This window comes from Trachurus japonicus, chromosome 12 (assembly GCF_045865225.1).
Source record: "Trachurus japonicus isolate A0001 chromosome 12, Traja_1.0".
NCBI classification, from domain to species: domain Eukaryota; kingdom Metazoa; phylum Chordata; class Actinopteri; order Carangiformes; family Carangidae; genus Trachurus; species Trachurus japonicus.
In genome coordinates, this window is record NC_140918.1 from 15709341 (window position 1) to 15727716 (window position 18376).

At 41.2% G+C, this 18376-nt stretch overlaps 1 protein-coding gene across 2 annotated transcripts in view; it reads right to left on the reverse strand.

The window, feature by feature from the left end:
- Positions 1–18376, reverse strand: part of wdr70 (WD repeat domain 70) — a 37495-nt gene that overhangs the window by 10938 nt on the left and 8181 nt on the right. For both annotated transcript variants that reach the window (XM_085793442.1, XM_085793441.1), the window contains exons 9-13: positions 18246–18322; positions 10716–10890; positions 3220–3319; positions 2711–2795; positions 2463–2601 (exon numbers count right to left, since the gene is read on the reverse strand). In XM_085793442.1, coding sequence (XP_085649568.1) covers positions 2463–2601; positions 2711–2795; positions 3220–3319; positions 10716–10890; positions 18246–18322 — 576 coding nt within the window. The remainder of the gene's footprint in view (positions 1–2462; positions 2602–2710; positions 2796–3219; positions 3320–10715; positions 10891–18245; positions 18323–18376) is intronic.

Below are 18376 nucleotides of genomic sequence, written 5' to 3' on the forward strand. Positions count from 1 at the left end.
GAAAGAAATGTAGGACTGCTGAAATATATGGTTGGCTTCAAAGGTTATTTTAAGTTAAATTCTTTTTGGAGGGGAACATGCACAATTAAACAATCATTACCAAATAAAGTGAAATAAAACTATTGCCAAGGCCATTGGCAGCCTGTACCAGTCTTGAAACTGCATTGTTTTTTGTGGCACCGGGTTGGATTTCATGGGAAATCTGGTGGCTTTCTGTACAGCGCAACGGGTGAGCAGACAGGAAGAGGTCTCGCCGTCTTTCCAGTGAAACCGACATGAGGCTTTCTCTATGGCAGATGGTGGAACGAGTGAAATAATTTCCAAATGTTTACCCTCTCTTCAGTAAAGTGAAAGAGAAGACAAACATCCATGAACAGACTCTTTGACCCAGAGTCTTTTCTTGATGCCGCCGACAGCGATACCTTCACCACGATGAGTGCAAATGTCACAGCTGCTTTGGTTATACAGTGGACTCCTCTTAAACAAAACAATAACTGCAAAACAACAGGCAATTAATCATCCTTTCTAGGAGAGGAGAGGACAGGTATACTGCCACCACCATCTACCCAACAGTGTTATGCACACAATGTGGTTTGAATTTTAAGAAACACCTGCACAAACAATACTGTAAGACCCTAGTATGACACAAAGATTGTTAGGTAAGTACACCAAAGTATCTCTAATCACCGTTGGCAGCGATAGAGAACACTAATGTTAACAGGGCTATTTTTAGCACTTTTAGTCATCAAATTAATTCAAAGTCAATCCAATGTCAATGCAGTGTAAAGTTTTTTTTCACTCTCTTCTAACTTCAGATGTCTGCACCGATGGGGCCGTGTTGCTTTCTCAGTAAAAAGGTGTTTGCAGACGTGAAAGGTTACACTCAAGTTTGAACTCAACAGCTGCATGTCATATTGCTACCATTATTCATACATTCAAGCATTAATCTAAACCCTAAAATCTGAAGTAAATTAAGTCATATATTTGTACAAAAAATTAAATTAGGGGAAAATGTGTCATTTTTTAAATGAAATTTTTGCTCCAATGAAATGGGGTCAAACAAAACAGTCCCCTCCCCTCAGTTAGCACAACTGTGCAGCGTAGTGTGTACTTAGTGTGGACGCTGTGCCAAGGTTTGCAAGTGAACAGCAGCTGGCTGGCAGGGCATGGGGATGCAAACACACATACACACACAAACCCAGCTTTTGTGTTTTTCCCTCTCTCTCAAACATGTTCACTCAATGGCCCATGTGAAAGTGTCATGCTTTAGCCAGAGAGACCAAGTAAGAAGCCATTAGCCTCTGTCAGCCCTCACTGTTATGACTACAGATACACAGTGCTAAATCTGTTGAAAAGGGCTCGAAGAACGAGAGACAGAGGAGAAACAGGAAGCAACGAAACAAAAGTTTTTCTATGGAAGACAGCAGCACCCCTGCCCTTCGTTTCAGCACCTATGGCTGGTTGCCCTCACAGAATGGATTTCTGAGAAAGCAGGATTAGTGTAAAGTACACAGTACGCTAACGGCTCCTGGGTCTGAGGTCTGTGCATGTGAACGGAACATGCTTATTATAAGTAAACTGATTTCAATTACTTACAGTTATTGAAATCAACTTATAAAAAAAATACTAAAAAGTATCAATAGCTTTTCTGCTAAAGGTTTGTGGGAATTGCAGCAGAGAAATGTCACATTACTGTACTTACTCCAAGCTTACCTCAAACTAATTTGCAAGTTTCCTCCTTTGCCTTCACTCCCCCTCCATAACTCCTCTCATCTTACACCCAAACAATATATTACTACCATTAATTTTTCATCCTGGATTAACACTGCACATATTGTGCTATTCTGCTGCGATAGGAGGAGCTTCTGAGACAGTGATTTAAAAGGAAAATGTCTAATAGCTGCCAGAAGACTGGGCTATTTCATATTTGATTTCAGTTACAGAGAAAAGAAAAACTAATTTATCCTTCAGAGGGAATTAGTATCAGTTCAAATAACATTTGAGTAGACTTGTTTTTCTAGCATTATCATTCTCTAATTATAAATAACCGAAGCTGCTGACTGCACAGATCTGGATTTGTCTCTCCAAATTCTTCTGGTGTACACAGCTATCTATATATGCTGTTTGAAATCGCTTCCACATGTTTAAACACCAGCTAACATCAATAATATAATGTTCTAATCTGCTACGGTTGTCACAGCTGTCAAAATGTGACATTAGACCACTGTTAAAAGAAGATGGAATGATATAAAAGATTTTAATGTTGCAGTTGTGAGCACAGACTACTTAAATGGAGGAGACATTACATCCACATTGGTTTCATTATGTCTGAGGATTTCTAATGGCTCTTTTCCAGTCTGCATCATTTTAGGTCAATTTGGTTTGTAACCAACATATTAACCAGTTGAAAAACATCTTGTAATGAGAGTATTTGTGGTTGTGGAGATTGAGGAAGAACTTACGGCGTTGGTGACTTCTATTTCATAGACTCTCTGAAAGGAAGCTCGGTCAAAGAAAACCAGCTTCCCGTTTCCCTCATCTTTCTTCACCGACGTCCCCGTCACAACAAGCTTGTCATCCGGGCTGAAACAGCAGTCGGTCCTAATGGGGGGAAATTACACAAATACAAAATCAATTCATATTCCACACATGAAGCACTCATGACAAGTACAGCAAACAGACAGCTTGTAACAAAGTAAAAAAGTCTCACATGGAAAAGTAGTTGGTTAACCCAGTAGCTACGTTCACGGGTTTCCTGAAGTTACGTATATCCCATGTCTTCAGAGTGTCATCACCTAAACAAGAATGTATAGAAACAACAGGTCAATTGTAAATTGTGAGATTTACCCAACAGAAGTCACACAAGAGGAGCTATATTTAGGATTATATCATTTACGTTATGAAATGATGTTGGGTGAAGGACTTTTCCTCAGAGTTATTCTTGTTTATCTTTGTTATAAACCTCTTAACTAGAACCACAGTCTTTTTGTGTATTTATTTCTTGTGAGTCATCTATGCTTTATTATCGGTGGTGGTCCTTGTTTAGTTGAAAAACAGCTGAGCTTGGTCTCCGCCTAAAGCCACTGCTTTGGATCAGTGATCAAGCATTGGACCTAGAAAACTAGAGGCTCTGAGCTGGGCTGCTGATGAATGCAACTTCCACATGAGCAATAAGTGCCTGTGGGGAGTTGGCAGATAAGACTGAGAGCTTTTTCTCACCTCCACGTGAAGCCAGAGTCGTGCCATCATAAGAAAAAGAGAGGCAGGAGGTGTCTGATCCTGGGGTGTGTGCTTGTCGACAGTGAAACTTTGTATGGACCTGGGGAGAGAAAGAACACAATAGATTGACCACAGTGATTTGTACAGGTTCTGGTATGGTTCATGGTTTAGCAGTGATGTGTGGCACAACTGCAGCTTTAGACTCAGGCCCTATGTAAAGTGTATGAAAGTGAAAGTTGAGCACAGAGGTCATGATAGCAGCAGTAAGTCATTCCTGTTTGTGTCTAATAATAGACTCGTCCAAGTCACAAAAATAGAAATACTTCAGCAAATACAGTTACAAGTGTATTTATATACTGTTGATATTTGTCACAAACAAGTCTAATAGGACATTACAGAGTCGGAAAAAGATAACAAGCTCAGCTTGATCATTCATTACAGAAAAAAATGAAGAGCAAGTGCAGTCCTCTCTCTCTCTGCAGTTTCCATAAACACGCTGCTGTGGTTACTACTGATCATAAATATTAAATAGTTCTCATAATCTCCTGATGAACCACACTGTGAAACTGCCAATGCTCTGCTTCAAGAGGACTTTCAGTCCGTCACTGCAGTAACGGTAAAATCTTTTCACTCTCTCTCTCTCTTCAAAACAACAGCCGGTTTCCATTTCCTCCATGAACACCGTACTATTATACTTAACTATGAAGCCCTTGATCCTATGAAATACCAGTAACCTGGCGCACCGACCGTACCTACCACACTTTTTAACAAGACATTCAGACTACAGAGATTTACCTTGGCAAGCTGAGGTGTCTGTCTGGTAATTTAGATTTTTTGCTTTGGTCTGACCTGAAATAGCATTATAATATCCCTGCTGCCTACATTCAAGCAGCCAATAACACACAACAAACACGACAGTCGGCCTTTTGATTCCCTCATATTATTAGCCATCCTTAATCAAGTGTTATGTCACAAGCCTGAGCCAGTAGCAACAACTATTTTGAACTGTCATATTGAAATATCAACATCCCACCAGGATCACTTACATAATAGGCAATGATGCTTACTTGGAGAAGTGCTAAAATGAAAGGAAATGTGGAGAAGTAAGTAACACCTCCGCCTCCCTACAATAAGGGGAATTCCACCGTTCTTACACATTAAAAAGTACATGATATGAAGGGGAGGATCCTGTGCCTTTGGAGTATGACCTTTATTGGGGACAATAACTAGATGCTGCTTCTACTTCTTTCTATAAAGTTTTTACGTTTATGGATGTGGTGGAAGCATTTTAGTGAGATTTTGGAAACAATAACAAATTGGGCAATTTAAAAGGTCTTCTATTGCAGCCGTGTATCCTCTGCAAACAGAAGCATTTTAACTCCTCATCTAAACAGCTGTTGGATAGCCTGCTGTTCCATGTACTTCCTCAGTGCTCGCTCGGAGTAAGTGGTGTACTGCTGTAGCACAGAGTCTGTGTGTGCCAAATCTGCAGCTACGGGCTGGAAATAACCCATCTCAACACCCCCCCTCCTTCCCCAACCAACACAGATAATTTTCTCTATCTTGCTCACACATAAACACAAAGGAAAAGCTAGAAGAAAAGCTGTGTAAAGTCCACGGCCTAAAAAAAAAAATCTATACCCAAGGGAAAACAAATGCCATTTTTCTCTATTTACACTGATTTATTACATTCCGGGATGCAACCAATTTGTATTTTCATTTTTGATTAATCTAATATTTTTTCTAATCAATCAACTAAGCACTTAGTCTACAATATGAATAAACAGTCCAAATTTGAAAGACCTCTTTTTTTTTGCTTCATAAATTATTCAATAATCAACCAACTGTCGAAATTGCAGCACATGATTTTCTGGCTACCAAACAACTTAATGTTTCAGCGCTATGTGAATGCCTTATTAACTTTGCATTCTCTCTGCGAGTTTACTGCCCCGTGCCTTGGTTTTACCTGGGCTGAGTACAGCCAGATTACAGAGATCGATCATTACTAGACTCTGGTGAAGCAATAGTCTGAGAAGTAGGCTTGCTAACACTCAAACAAACATAACCTTGGTTTATACGGCTACATTTTCATTAATTCTAAACGGAATGCAAATAAATCAGTGAAAAGGGAATTGCAGCAATACAGGCTTTTGACCAAGAAGGGAGGATAAGAGTCTGAACTGAGCACAGAGTGTAGAAGGCAGATAAGATAGGGAAATATAGAGAAGTGCTGGCGAATAGAGCAGGGAGAGTGGAGCGTGAGGTGAATGAGTGAGGTGTCCTCATGATACAAGGAGGAAACGAGGCCATACTTCACTTCCAAAGTAAATGGAGGGAAGTTATTAACTCGGACGAGACAGATAACACTGTTACCTTGAACTGTAGATAACGTGGATTCCACTTTTTTAGGTCTCGGCCACTTAGCCTCAGTCGTCTCTCCAGGGATAATTTTCTGCTTCATTTCATCACCATTTTCATCGTATAGTACCTTTGACTCAATTCCATTTTCCTCTTCTTTTAATCTTTGATTATCTACCTGGTCTTTTATTTGTTACACTAAAATTGAGTTGGTTGAGAAAGTCAATCATTCAGTGTAAAAATGACATTTTCTAATCTTAGTGCTTTTGTGGAACAGTTAGGCCAGAGGCTATCTCAGGCCTAATGAGTAGCAGCTAAAGCACTATGTAAAGTACAATGTAAGGCTTAAACAGTCAAACATAATAGACAAGCTTTAAGATACAAGGTGACTGAGTTCAGAGAACTGTCTGCTATTCTTGATCAGCCTAAAACAAAGACATTAGGGGCCCCTTTTTAATCATGCAATTACAGTGACCACCGCTGTTGTGTCATGTGCACACGGACAACGGGAGCTTATATAGAGATACAGAGTTTGGATCCACATAATGGATGCAGCTATACATGGTGGGCACAAAAACGTTGGGTGGGCTCAACGGACTATGAACGAGAGCTTGTGCTAATGAACTGTTTTCTTGTAATTATCTTTTCATATAAGCTGTTGCATAAAGCTCAAAAGGCTCAAAAAGGTTTCTGGTTTCTTTCTACAGTTTGCAGGGAAAATACAAATATGATACACCATAAATTTACTGCAAAGGATAAGGTGATGAAATCTGCTTTGTACAACCTCAGAGGGAATTGGACAGAAATATTTCATTATTTTTCCAAAATAACTTGGTTCCTAACTGTTTTCACAACAGCCACAGGTTTCCTCGGGTCAACTAGGGAGAAGTTACAAGCTCTTGTTCAACTCATAATAAATCACTTCAGAAACTTTTTGTCTTTTCATGTGACATCTTCCTGTTGAGAAAGTAGCACCGTCAATAGGTAGGTCGGAGTTATTCTAGCTGCTTATTGCAAACCCAGTGCAGCTATTTCTAGAGCATATACTGTTGTTGTGAAACCCCAAGTGTTTATTTACTATCCTGATGTTGGCTGGCATTGGTAGATGCCACGGGGTTTGCTTCCTGTGATAATCTATACAGCCGGTTTGTGAAACCGGATTCTCATACACTGTTTCAAACCTCTCTCATGCCTTGTGACATCCTCTGTGAGCTGTGCCCTTCACCTGGCCCGACAAATATCAGGACAAAGTTCAGTTTTATCAACCCAATGTCTGTAGTTTTTGAATACCAGTTAATAATACATGCATGCATGCATGCATGAGGACACTGGCATGTGCACATACACACAGACCTGTTCCATATCTACACACACTCAGCAGCAGCAGGAGCTGATACATAGCTGAAGGAACACAGCATTGGGTTTCATCCTCAGCAGACTATGACAGCAATCCACCACAGGGCCAACTGTTCCTAACCACACTGAGTATCATTATATAAATACTGCACGGCTCTGCATTTCTCCTACCTCCGTATTTTTACAGCCGCACACCTGAAAGACTTAATGATGCCCACTGTGCAGTCACTTGTAACATCTCACTCTGACCTTTGTTACGTTCTGAGAATCAAGTGGCCAAACCGCAGCCCTGAACAGCTGCTCTGATCTTTCATGGAAATCAACAAGTGGTGATGTGATGTGAAGCCGTGTGTGTGTTAAAGGATCACACACACTAGATTGAGTGTCCAGATAGTCCGATAGTGGGCTATATTAAAGTAACTGTATTCCTCTAAGTCTGAGCTACATACTATGAAAAAAAAAAATGTTGTCTTTCGGGGGTCAAAATGTTGGTAAGGAATGAGGAATGTATAACTCTGAACGTTGAAATACTCCTGCTCCTGACAGAGATCCTGTGTAAAGTTTTACGATTGCACTTTCGTCTTTTGATAGCCTAGTGGACCAGTTGGACTTGAAATACTTCCATGAAGAGAGGTTTGAGTTTCATGTGTAGTGTAGCTGGCTGTCAAACCCCAGACAATTTTTGTTGGAACTCAAGTTCTTTATGTCTGTTTTAATCTCTGACAGCTTCATCTTTTATGTTTCACACAATTACTGTTTCATGGTGATACTGTGGAGAGCTGCACTGGTGTGTTGAGGGTCCAGGTCACTGAAACTCATGTTCCAGACAGAATTCGTGATCAGTTCATGCAGGTGGCAATATGTGGGACAAAAAAATTACTGTTGATTGGAGAAAAAAGATAATCAAATTTTGATCCTCATTACGATGTTGAACTAAAAAAAGAGGCAATTTGACTTGTTTTTGCTGCTAATTGATCATTCGTGTTGACGGCAGCAGTGACAAAGCCGCAGCACATACAGGGAACAGGGGAAAGTTTACCATGTAATCTCATGGTAGCACTCCCCACTGTGTAGTTTATCAAAACCACCTCTTTTTGGGGGTCCCGCTTTGAAGTCTGGAAACATGTAAGTCCGCCAATGACATCATAGCATTCCTCAGGTTTCTGTGGTAATGTTTTGGAACGAAGGCCTGCACCCTCAATGCACCAAGTATCACAGAGTGCACATTACCTGGCAACCATTTACATGCAGTCTTGTAATTCTGGCACCGACCCCTCTGGTCAGAGAATGAGCATGCAATCACTCTCTGTGGCAGTCCACTAAAAGAGACCTCCTTGACTCCCATCATAGGATCAATCAACCAATGTCAGGGTTCAAGAGCACCATGTGTCATCCTCAATAGCTTCTCTTCAGGCTGAGTTCTAGATCAAGGTCATGTACATGATTGATCATGATTGATCTGCCTGCATATTCCAGCCATGAGTAATAGCGGCGATACAAGAGGAGATAGGCTTCATTTGAGTGGGGGAGGGAGCTGCAATAAAAGCATCGAGAGGTCAACTCCTTTTTAGGCTTGTGGCTGAATTTTAGTCAGCGGCACAGGTTGCTGATTAGGGCAGAGGGCATCGACTAAATTCTTGAGCCATTCAGACAAGACAGGCTCCAGTGGTCAGGCAACAGACATGACTATTGTAAGCTGCTATGGGACGCAGGGTAAATATTTAGTTTGGAGAAGGAGGGGTAATAAATTTTGAGAGCTTTAACCCAATCATTTGGAGCCTGCTCCTACAGAGGTAGAATGATGGTTGAGTGGAGGAGAGGTAGGAGTCTATACAACCTGAGCAAAGACAATGTTAGATTGGGAAAGTATTCCAAGGAAAACACATCTTCCATCTAACTACATTGTTTCTGTGCCCTGTTGATTGCAAAGTTGACTGGTGGAGTAATTATCGTGTAGCCTACTTCTCATTTGACTAATCTGGATAAGCCCCTCTGTACAATCAGACTGTTCCAACTCACCAACTACAGCTTAATTGTCACTGTCGCTATTCTCATATGAAATAACAGAAGCATTCAACCTTGTCCACACATGGGGTTGGACAGATGAAAAGGATCTCAAGTGAAACCAAAAGAATTAGAGTAAAAATGTGCCAAATCCTCGAGGGCAGAAAAACAACTTCTTATCTCCTGAGAGTTCATGAAAATAGACTTGCACCCAATTTTGCAAAATCTTTACTGTCCTGACAGTGCTGGCTAGGAAAGTATTCAGCAATATCTGTCTGTAGTCCTTAATCAATTTTATTTTCCATCTTAAAATGTGAATCTTCAGCAATGTACTGTATGACTCCCAGGAGAGCGAGTTGTGAAACCAAAAGAGCCAGCCATAATGTAAGACAATACCACAGTGGAAGGATGCCTGTAATGTGTCTTCTTTGAAAATACTGACTTATGAGAGTTGCAGGTCCCCCAAACTCTCTTCAACAGAAACCTCTTGAACTTTTTTTCCTCGTCTTTCCATCTGTCTTTTTGGAGATGCATCTTATGTGTGAAAAAGTAAGTGAGCAATAAGCTGCCAAACCTGCTTCATCATTTTTCATCAGGGAACAACAGCAAGTTAAATCCTGTTGCTGTCCAGACCATGACCAAAGAGGTGTCACGGTGAGAGCCATTAATAAAGCAGAGTCATGGGTAGAAAGGCATGCATGGGTTAAAGAAGTAACTATCAGTGATGTAATATTTTGGGAGCTTTAGAAGCTCTACTCCAAGGAAGATGGAGGAAATCCATTATCCTGCCAGGGATGGAAGTCATTTTCATCCACAGTGACGATTTGTCAAATAACTCAAGTGAAAACAGCCAAATAAGTGAGAGCAATGCTTCCCAGGAGCCAAGATCAACTATTACCTCAACAATGTTAATCTTGAAGAATGGTATGAACACTTTGATCGCTTAATTGCCTAATTAACTAATAGTGGAAAATGTACAAAGGGAAATTGTGATTGGGCCTCCCAGTAACTTTCATGCAACTCAACTCAATCATCACACGTCAGTTATGATACAGTTACATAATCTGCTATCTTTTGTCCTGCCGGAGATGTGGCTCTGGAGGATGGAGATTCTGTCTGCCGGTCCACCACTTTGGTAATCCTCTGACTTTTTCTCCAGTGCTACCATAAGGTTGAGATTTGTAACCGGAGAAAAACGTCTCAGTAAATGTTGGATGGGTCGAATTAAACTGGGAACAAACATTCTTGTGCCCCTCAGGATGGATTTTAATCACGTTGGTGTTTTCTTAATTTTTATTCTAATGCAATCAACAGATCAAAACTTTCCTGAACCTCAGGATTTTGCAAAGGGTAAATATTATTATTACCATCAGCATGTTTCCATTGTCACCGTTAGCACACAGATGCTAATATTCAGCTCAAAGCACCAATGTGTCCAAGTACAGGCTAACAGAGACTCCATTATGATGTAACAGGAGGAAGTCTGGTCAGGGCTCATTGCTGCAATCTGATTGGTGTCATTACAGGGTCTATAAAGGTCAATGGGCTATTCAATAATATTCTCAACAACTTACAGTTTGGACAAATGCATTTTAAAGCCAGGCATCTGAGTTCTGGTCAGTGTTAATGACTTGCTGAACTCTGACCTCTCTGGCCTGTGACCATATGACCTGAGGCTCATGACTCTGTACCCAAGGCCATAACAAACCAGACACCCTATGTTTACAACCACATTGTATGCACATTGTGATGGTTGGTATGTGTGTTTTAAGACTCACGCTGAGGTTTCTGTCCCAGATCTGGATGGTCCCGTCTTGGCAGCCTGCAGCAACGAGCTTCCCGTCTCGGCTGTAGGTGCAGCATGTGGGCGTGACCTTCTTCCCCTGGAGGGAGCGGGGTTTGAACACAGACTTGTGCTTCTTGTCCGAGTTCAAGTCCCACGTCCGCACAGTGCTGTGGGCAAACAGAGAATAATTTTTTCCTTAAAGGGATATTTCAACATTTTTGCAAATTCGCCTATTGCCATAATCCCTCGAGTTTTAGGAGTAGGTTCATTACATTTAATTGTCGGTGCAAGCTATTTTTAGATCGGCGGGGCAGAGATGCGAGTTGTTGTGAATGTTGAAATATCCCTTTAAAGTCGTTAATAAATCATAAAAATAACTGTTCCTTAAAATGTATCTAGTCATTACCCCATCCATTACGGTCATAAATCAAAATCATACAAAGATACAGTGTGCCCCAGTCAGTCTCATCACTTATGAACATGAGGTTAGGCAGCTATGTGTTGCAGGGCAAAGGGTTAGCAAACAGCAGAACAGTACATCAGTCTGACAGGCATGTCTGACGCTTCCATGAAATTCTGATCCTCTCTTCTACATCTGTTGAACACATTACACAAACCTGGACCACTGAGAACAAGGACTTTCACGTACACATACCTACTCTACAAAGGTTTTAGAAAAGACTAATTTTTCCAAGTTTTTATTGACATTCAAGCAACGGTTTTCATTGAAGTCCAGTGAATAACATGGACTTACATGATACACATGTCAACACTTCACTTTTCATTACAGAAAACATTTCATTATCATTTGTTTTCATATGTCCAATTATTTATTTGTTCTTTTCTTTCATTTCAGAAACAGTGACAATGAATCAAACGGCAAGAAAACTAAGGTGTTCTAAAAGATCTGACCAGTTGCGTATGCATCTATGAAAATTTCCAAAATTTCAACAGGTATCCCCACATTTTTTATGTCTAACAAATTTGATATTCAAACCCAAGAACAAGCAGATCATGTAGGTACGTCCTGACAAGGTATTTCAACATATTTTGAAGCAGAAAAAGTGAACTGATGCTGCAGTGCTGATGAAAAGCACTGATTATGAGAAAAGTATAAAATAATGTAAAAGGCAGAGCAAACTGAGTTGCCTGCGAGCATCACGAGTCCCTTTGAGAGCCCTTTAAGGCTCCACCTTTATTTGTTGAAAGACTACACACAAAAATGTTTAGCCAACCTCTCACACATCCACACCAACACCCATACCAGACAGAGTGTGTCCAAATGTGTCTATGACCCTCTGCTTGCTCTAGTGAGCGTTGTGACCTGTTGGGTCATGAGGTCGGCAGAGGAGTATAAACACATAGGCAGGGCTGCTACTAACAGCCAGGCCAAGATTCCTCCGGGGCTGGATACAAAGTCGCAGGCACACACACTCAACTGTGTTTGGATAAGTCGAACAATGTGATACAAATGCCAACTGAAGACATATGGTTTGAGTGAGGACTGGCAAGGGTCAAATAAAACTCTGTTTGATGCATAGTTGTGTTTAAAGCCGCATAAACCAAAGCTGTTCATAAATCAAAAAGCCTCTTGCTGAGGAAAAAGGTGCAAAAGCCACATATATATAAAAAGGAGGTTAACAAGTACAACATGGGGACTTCAGCTTTGTACAGTAAGTGTTTACATGAGAAGATCTACATGCGAGAGTGCATGAGAAAGACCGATAGCCACGGACTAGATGACAAATTGGTCCACCTGCCGCCTAACAGAGACATCTCTATTTTGTTTACGGAAGACTGTAGGCGTCTGTCAAGCCAATAAAGACAACATAACCTTTCGCATAGCACACAAAACCTGGAATGCTATTTATCGTAAGGGCTCTTTCCAAAACATGGCATTGCTGGCTGTCACGGGGGCAGAGCCAAGAGGATGGAGCCAACTGCGCACACAGAATGAAGACTGCACACCCTCACCTGTCAGAGCAGAGGAGGGGGAAACTGTCAGCTCTAATATGTGGTCTTCTAATTTGGTATATGGAAGTGTGAAAACTTTCCATCTCTTGTTAGAATAACAAAAATCAAGTAAGGTAAACTGAAAGAAATTAACTGCTGCCTAATTCAAGTTTCACCTTTTATTCCAGAAGGAAACATCTGGGGCAGTCCCAAACCTTGTTCTTAAAAAGGACGTGGTTGTTTTGAGAAGGTGATAACAATGAAAGAGTATGAGATGTCAAAATATTCACATGCAGCATGAAGAAACCAACCAAAAGACATCCAAGGGCAACACCTTCATCCTTTCCCCCTTCCTGCAACTCTGTTTTCCCTTCAATCAGCAGCCTCCTTTTTCCCGCTCATACGCTTCAGAGGCAGAGAGGTGAATGTAATAAAAATGAGACCCATACATCCTCAGTCATGCGTGTGCACTTTACGAGGTAGCACAGTCGTTCACACATCAACTGAGGAGTGACAACTCCCCTGGCCCCAGATTTTATCTGTCCGTCAGGTTATAGGCCCATTGGGGGCGATGGTTGCTTGGATCATTTTCCCAGATGATGAGATAAAGAAGAAAGAGGGGAAAAGAAAAGGCATACGTCTTGTATAAGGTTGTTTATTGGTCAAATTCCGGCAATGGATCTAGGTTGTGCTGCCTGACGGCCGGTTGACTGACTAACTGGGGCTCTGTTATGAGAAAAGCGGATTAGGAGAAAAGATGCTCTATCTCCAACTGAAGAAGACAAAGCAGGGAAATAACAGATGGATTTTGGAGGCGGCGTATGCACAGTGGCATTCAAGCAAGGAAGCAAAAGAGGAAACTCTGAGGTCTAAGCAGGGATGTACCGTGGGTACAGTGCAGTGCTGATTCATGCAGATTCTCAACATTATTACTGCGGCTCCAAGATAGAAGATAAAACTTAGGCAGGTGAGACCACACACACTATAGGTAGAAGATGCTTGACTCATAGACTGCATGAAGAATAGACTGCTGTTCAGATTTAATCAGGCAATCTGATTAAGACACTGGACGTCCACATAAGGAAGTTGTTGAAATTCTGTGCAATCGCTGCAACACTCACACACACACACACACACACACACACTACAGAGACAAAAGTAACTGTCAAAATTTCAGCCGAGACAGTAAACTGAACAAGAAGGATAAATGCACTCTTTCAAGGTACGGTATGTGCGTTCTTGGGCAGGATATGGAACAGTTGCATTGTAAGGCGGGCAACAGTGGTGGAGATGCGCTGGACTGTGGATGAACCTGACGTGTCAAACTGTGTGGACGGCCCCAACATGCTCACACACACTTTGTGGAGTCTGTCCTCACTCCTCATCCCCATTCTGTCAAGCAGATCACCTTTAATAACCCAGCGGTAACATCTGAGGTAAGCCATCACCCAGCATTTGGAAAACCTACTTGATAAGATCAGTATGTCAGGAATGATCAATTAGGATGCAAACACTGAGATTTGTATAAAACACTGACTTATAAAAAGCCAAAAAAGTTTCAACACAGATGCTGACTATCCATGTGCAAAAAAAACACATTGATTTTGAAGTTTTATCAACACAGCAGGTCATGAATCTTCTTTGTATGACTTGTCCTATTTTTGTGCATCCTCTCCAATGATATTTCCCGAATACGCCACAAGTATCACGTCATATGTTTGGTTGAAGCACATGACAAAGAAAAATAGTTTTTTTCCTCAGCAGGAAAAACAAAGACCTGCCATATTGTCCTCTGGGTGTCCTTGCATACAGCTACACATCCAAGTCCAGCTGCAGCCCTGACAGCAGGCCAACGCGAAGGGAATCCCTGGCATTCGAACCTCCTGGAAACATTCCTCAAATCGTGTGTTTTTATGTGTGCACATGCACAAGTGTGTCTCAAGCCTCAACAGAAGTAACATGTGGGTCTAATTAGAAAGTCGCCGTTTGTCCTATCCTCTGCTCCGCTGGTGCAAATTTCAGTCACAAAAGCACAACATTAATTTTTCATTGTTCTCCCGGGGCGCTATAGAACTACATAAAGTGAAACTAAAAATCAGCAATGTCATATCCTTGAAGCCACTGATAATATGTTTTCTTCAGTGTTGGTTATATATTATTCACAAGACTATGCAGTCGTTTAAAAAAAGAGAGCTAAAAGTTTTAACTGCTTTTTCAAGAATTTTAAAGCAACGAATATTTAAGATTTTGTTCATTAGTAAAAGGTCTGCAGGTCTCAAAATAAACCACTGACACCAACTCCCAGTCATATTTTAGTTTACTTCAAGTCTAAGACTGCCAAAGAAAGACTTCCTCTGGGAGTTGACCCAGCACATATTGCCTTCACTTTCTGAGAAATAAATCTGCAGTTTTCAAACAGGTGTTCAGTCTTTCAGCATAAGACTTAGTTAAAGTGGCTGTCTGCTTAATACGCATTTGGCACCCTTGGATCGGACATGAATATAATATTGTAGGGAAAACATGGTGCCGGTTTACGATTGCACAAACCCTCCGCCAGAACGACAGAAAAATGTCAGGTGCTGACACATTCACACCAGTCTCAGCAAAAACGCTTTTCACTGACCGACTTGGGTCATACAATTCTGCTCGAGCCCCTTTCAGTCCTCAGTGTGCAGGGACAATCACTACCACCCCGCTGCTGCATTATTAAACCGCTACATCAGTACTTTCCCGCTCATCCACTTCCTGTCCGAGAATAAAAAATGTCTGGCTTAATGAAATCATTCAGGGAGCTGGGAGGCAGTTCTTATGAATGAGATTCCACACAACTGGGGGGGATCTTTAATGAAGGAGCTGGGCGGTCCAGTGATCATGCTTAATAACCTATTCAAGTAAACACAACAAAGACTCTCTAACTAGGCTGACACAGGAAGAAAGACTTGAGCAGACCTTGATGTTGGTCTAATGTTTAAGCGGACGCAGCCTGTAGCAGGCGCCCACTGGTACTGTTGGTGGACTGCTGATCTATTCTCAAGAGGCCCACTCACTGCAGTGTGGCCTCCGCAGACTACACACCTATTGAAAAGGATGCCAGTGAAGTGGATGGAGCCGTACTCATGAGGTAGTGCTGAGGAGTAAAAAGGACAAAACATTGCACTGTGGTCCCTCCAAAACAAGTGGAGCATTAATAATCTGTGGAGACTGAAAGCTCAGAATATCCTCAGGTTGTACCTTACACTCAATCAGTATTAATACAAATTTGAAAAGTTTTTTTTCTTTCTACCGAAGTCCATGTTTCCATTTTCAATGTCCCATGTTGTTGTCCATTGACAGTAGGGTCTTGGACATATAGTCTGTGATGTTACTCGTCACTTTCTTCCACAAAGAACTGATCTGAGCACAGGTGTCACTCGCTGGGATTTTAGCAATCACTTATGCCAAACATTTGAGGAAAAATGAATGTGTTAAGGAGGAGTAAAATAAAGACAACATGATGTCTGATGCTATGAAAGAGCTCTAAGACCTTTGGACGCCACTGTCAATTTAATTTTTACTTGAACCAAATCAATGATTTTCAAAACACACAGAAGTTGAAAATTTCACTTATAGTCCAGGAGCCTATTCCAAGATAGAGAATACATCCAGAACCCAATATATCTAGATGATCACTCAGTAAACCCCCTGTTACATTGTGTCAACTGTAATATATAATCCCTGAATGCTGAAAATGACAAGTTACAATATTATAGAAACAGGGATCTAAGTAACATGACCTGTATGTTTGGCACCTGTTAAACCCCCATTTCCACAGTTTGTTTGCACTGTAGGGAATGAGAGGGGCTGCCAAGAAAGTAAAGCTGTTTATCATAAGGAAACTCCTGTACTGCAACACACATTACTAATGTGATGATCAGTAAAAGTGGAATATGGGAGATTTAAGAATGGTAAGAAGGACAACCTCTCCCACCTGTAAATCACAATAGGCAGACCCTCTCTCATTTCCTCTCTTCGTCACTGCCTCTTTCTCAGACTCAGGTTGCTGTGTTGACCTGCTCTGCTGCTGTGAACCTCTCTCTCGTGCAGCTGCTCTGCTCTGTGAATGGCTCCCTATGCGCTCCTCTACGCTGTTCTCCTGTGAGCTGGCCAGGGGCAACACCCAGTGCTAACGTGCCAGGGGAGGATTTCCAGAGCCTCAATAAGAGCTAAATAAACCAGCCTCCACATCTGGGAGAGCAGTAACACTGGTAAACACTGGGCTGCGGCCTGCCCACAGAGCTAGGCCCTTGTTTCCACTTAATGATGATAGCCCTGGGTTTCTGCACTGCTGCCTGTCACACTCACTTAGACTCATCACTGTGCTTTCACTCCCAAATATCCCTGCACACCTATACACACAGCAAAGGGTTACAACTTTTGCAGTCATGAAGGTCTAGTGTTGTTCTTAATAAGAACAGAACAGAGTTAACTGGTATTAAAAGGATAAATGTGCGTGGCTTTGTGACATCCTGTCATCTCCTGCTGTGTTTGTCTGGTCCGAGTTACTGCACGCAAGTGAAGGACTGCATTTGGACAACATCCAGGGTAAAAATGTATCATGTACTGATGCACAGCTGTGAGGCAAAGCTACCCTTTCCACAGGCATTGTCTGGACTAGAGGACTCCCTGCTGGTGACAGAGGAGAGGAGAGCAAGCGAAAAGTCTGTTCAGCTGAGAACATGAAGTTGGACAGAGCTTGTTGATGATGGGCGATGCTTCTGAATTCATTTTCAACAAGTGAATCATACTACTCAGGAGGTGTGACTATGATGAATCATTATATTAAACAAAATGTATCCAAAACACATTTCACTTGTCTGGTCATCACTGTACAACAGACTGTGGGAATTTACACATCCTGCTCAGGCATATGGAATAATGCACATGCAACAAGCTAAATTTATTGTTTCAAGTGAGAAACAGACGTAGATAAAAAAAATAAAAAAAGGCAGCACATGATATTTTTGACTGCATTTCTCCTGTTCAAGTAGATACTGTTTAAAAAAAGATTTTGGAAACACAACCAGTGACACATTTTAATGCTTGAAGACCAGTAAACATATGATGTGCCTGTGCATCTAGTGGCAATTTACAACCCTGTAGCACTGGATGGGTGAGGTGGGACGGGGAGTTACTGTACAGGTTTTATTTGCTTTTTATTTTAGAATGAAATGAAAACCTTTTTTTCCATTTATTTATTTACTTGTTTTTAATTTTGTTATCTATGTGTTACATATTGTGTTTGTAAGGTTTGCACACCGGTATACGACATGTTAGTGCTATATTTGATATTTGAAATGAGGCATATCTATATCAAAGAAGGTTGTATTCCTGATACACTGTTTGCATCACAATAAAAATAACTGAAACAACGTCTAGTGGCAATTTACATGACTGTTTTTCAGAAAATTATAGCCATCATTATAATAGGTATGGGATTATTATTATTACATTAAATTATAGGTTTACGGTATGTACTTAATAGCGGCTACAAGAAAGACAGTGGGAGTTGTTAGACTCCACTAGAACTCACCCATCATTGGAGCAGGTCATGAACTCTTCTTTAATCTTGGGATGCCAGCAGCCACTATTCAGCATCGCTGTGTGGCCCTGAAAAGAGCAGAAGGTGAGAATGAACAAACAGTGCACTAAATTGTTGTTGAT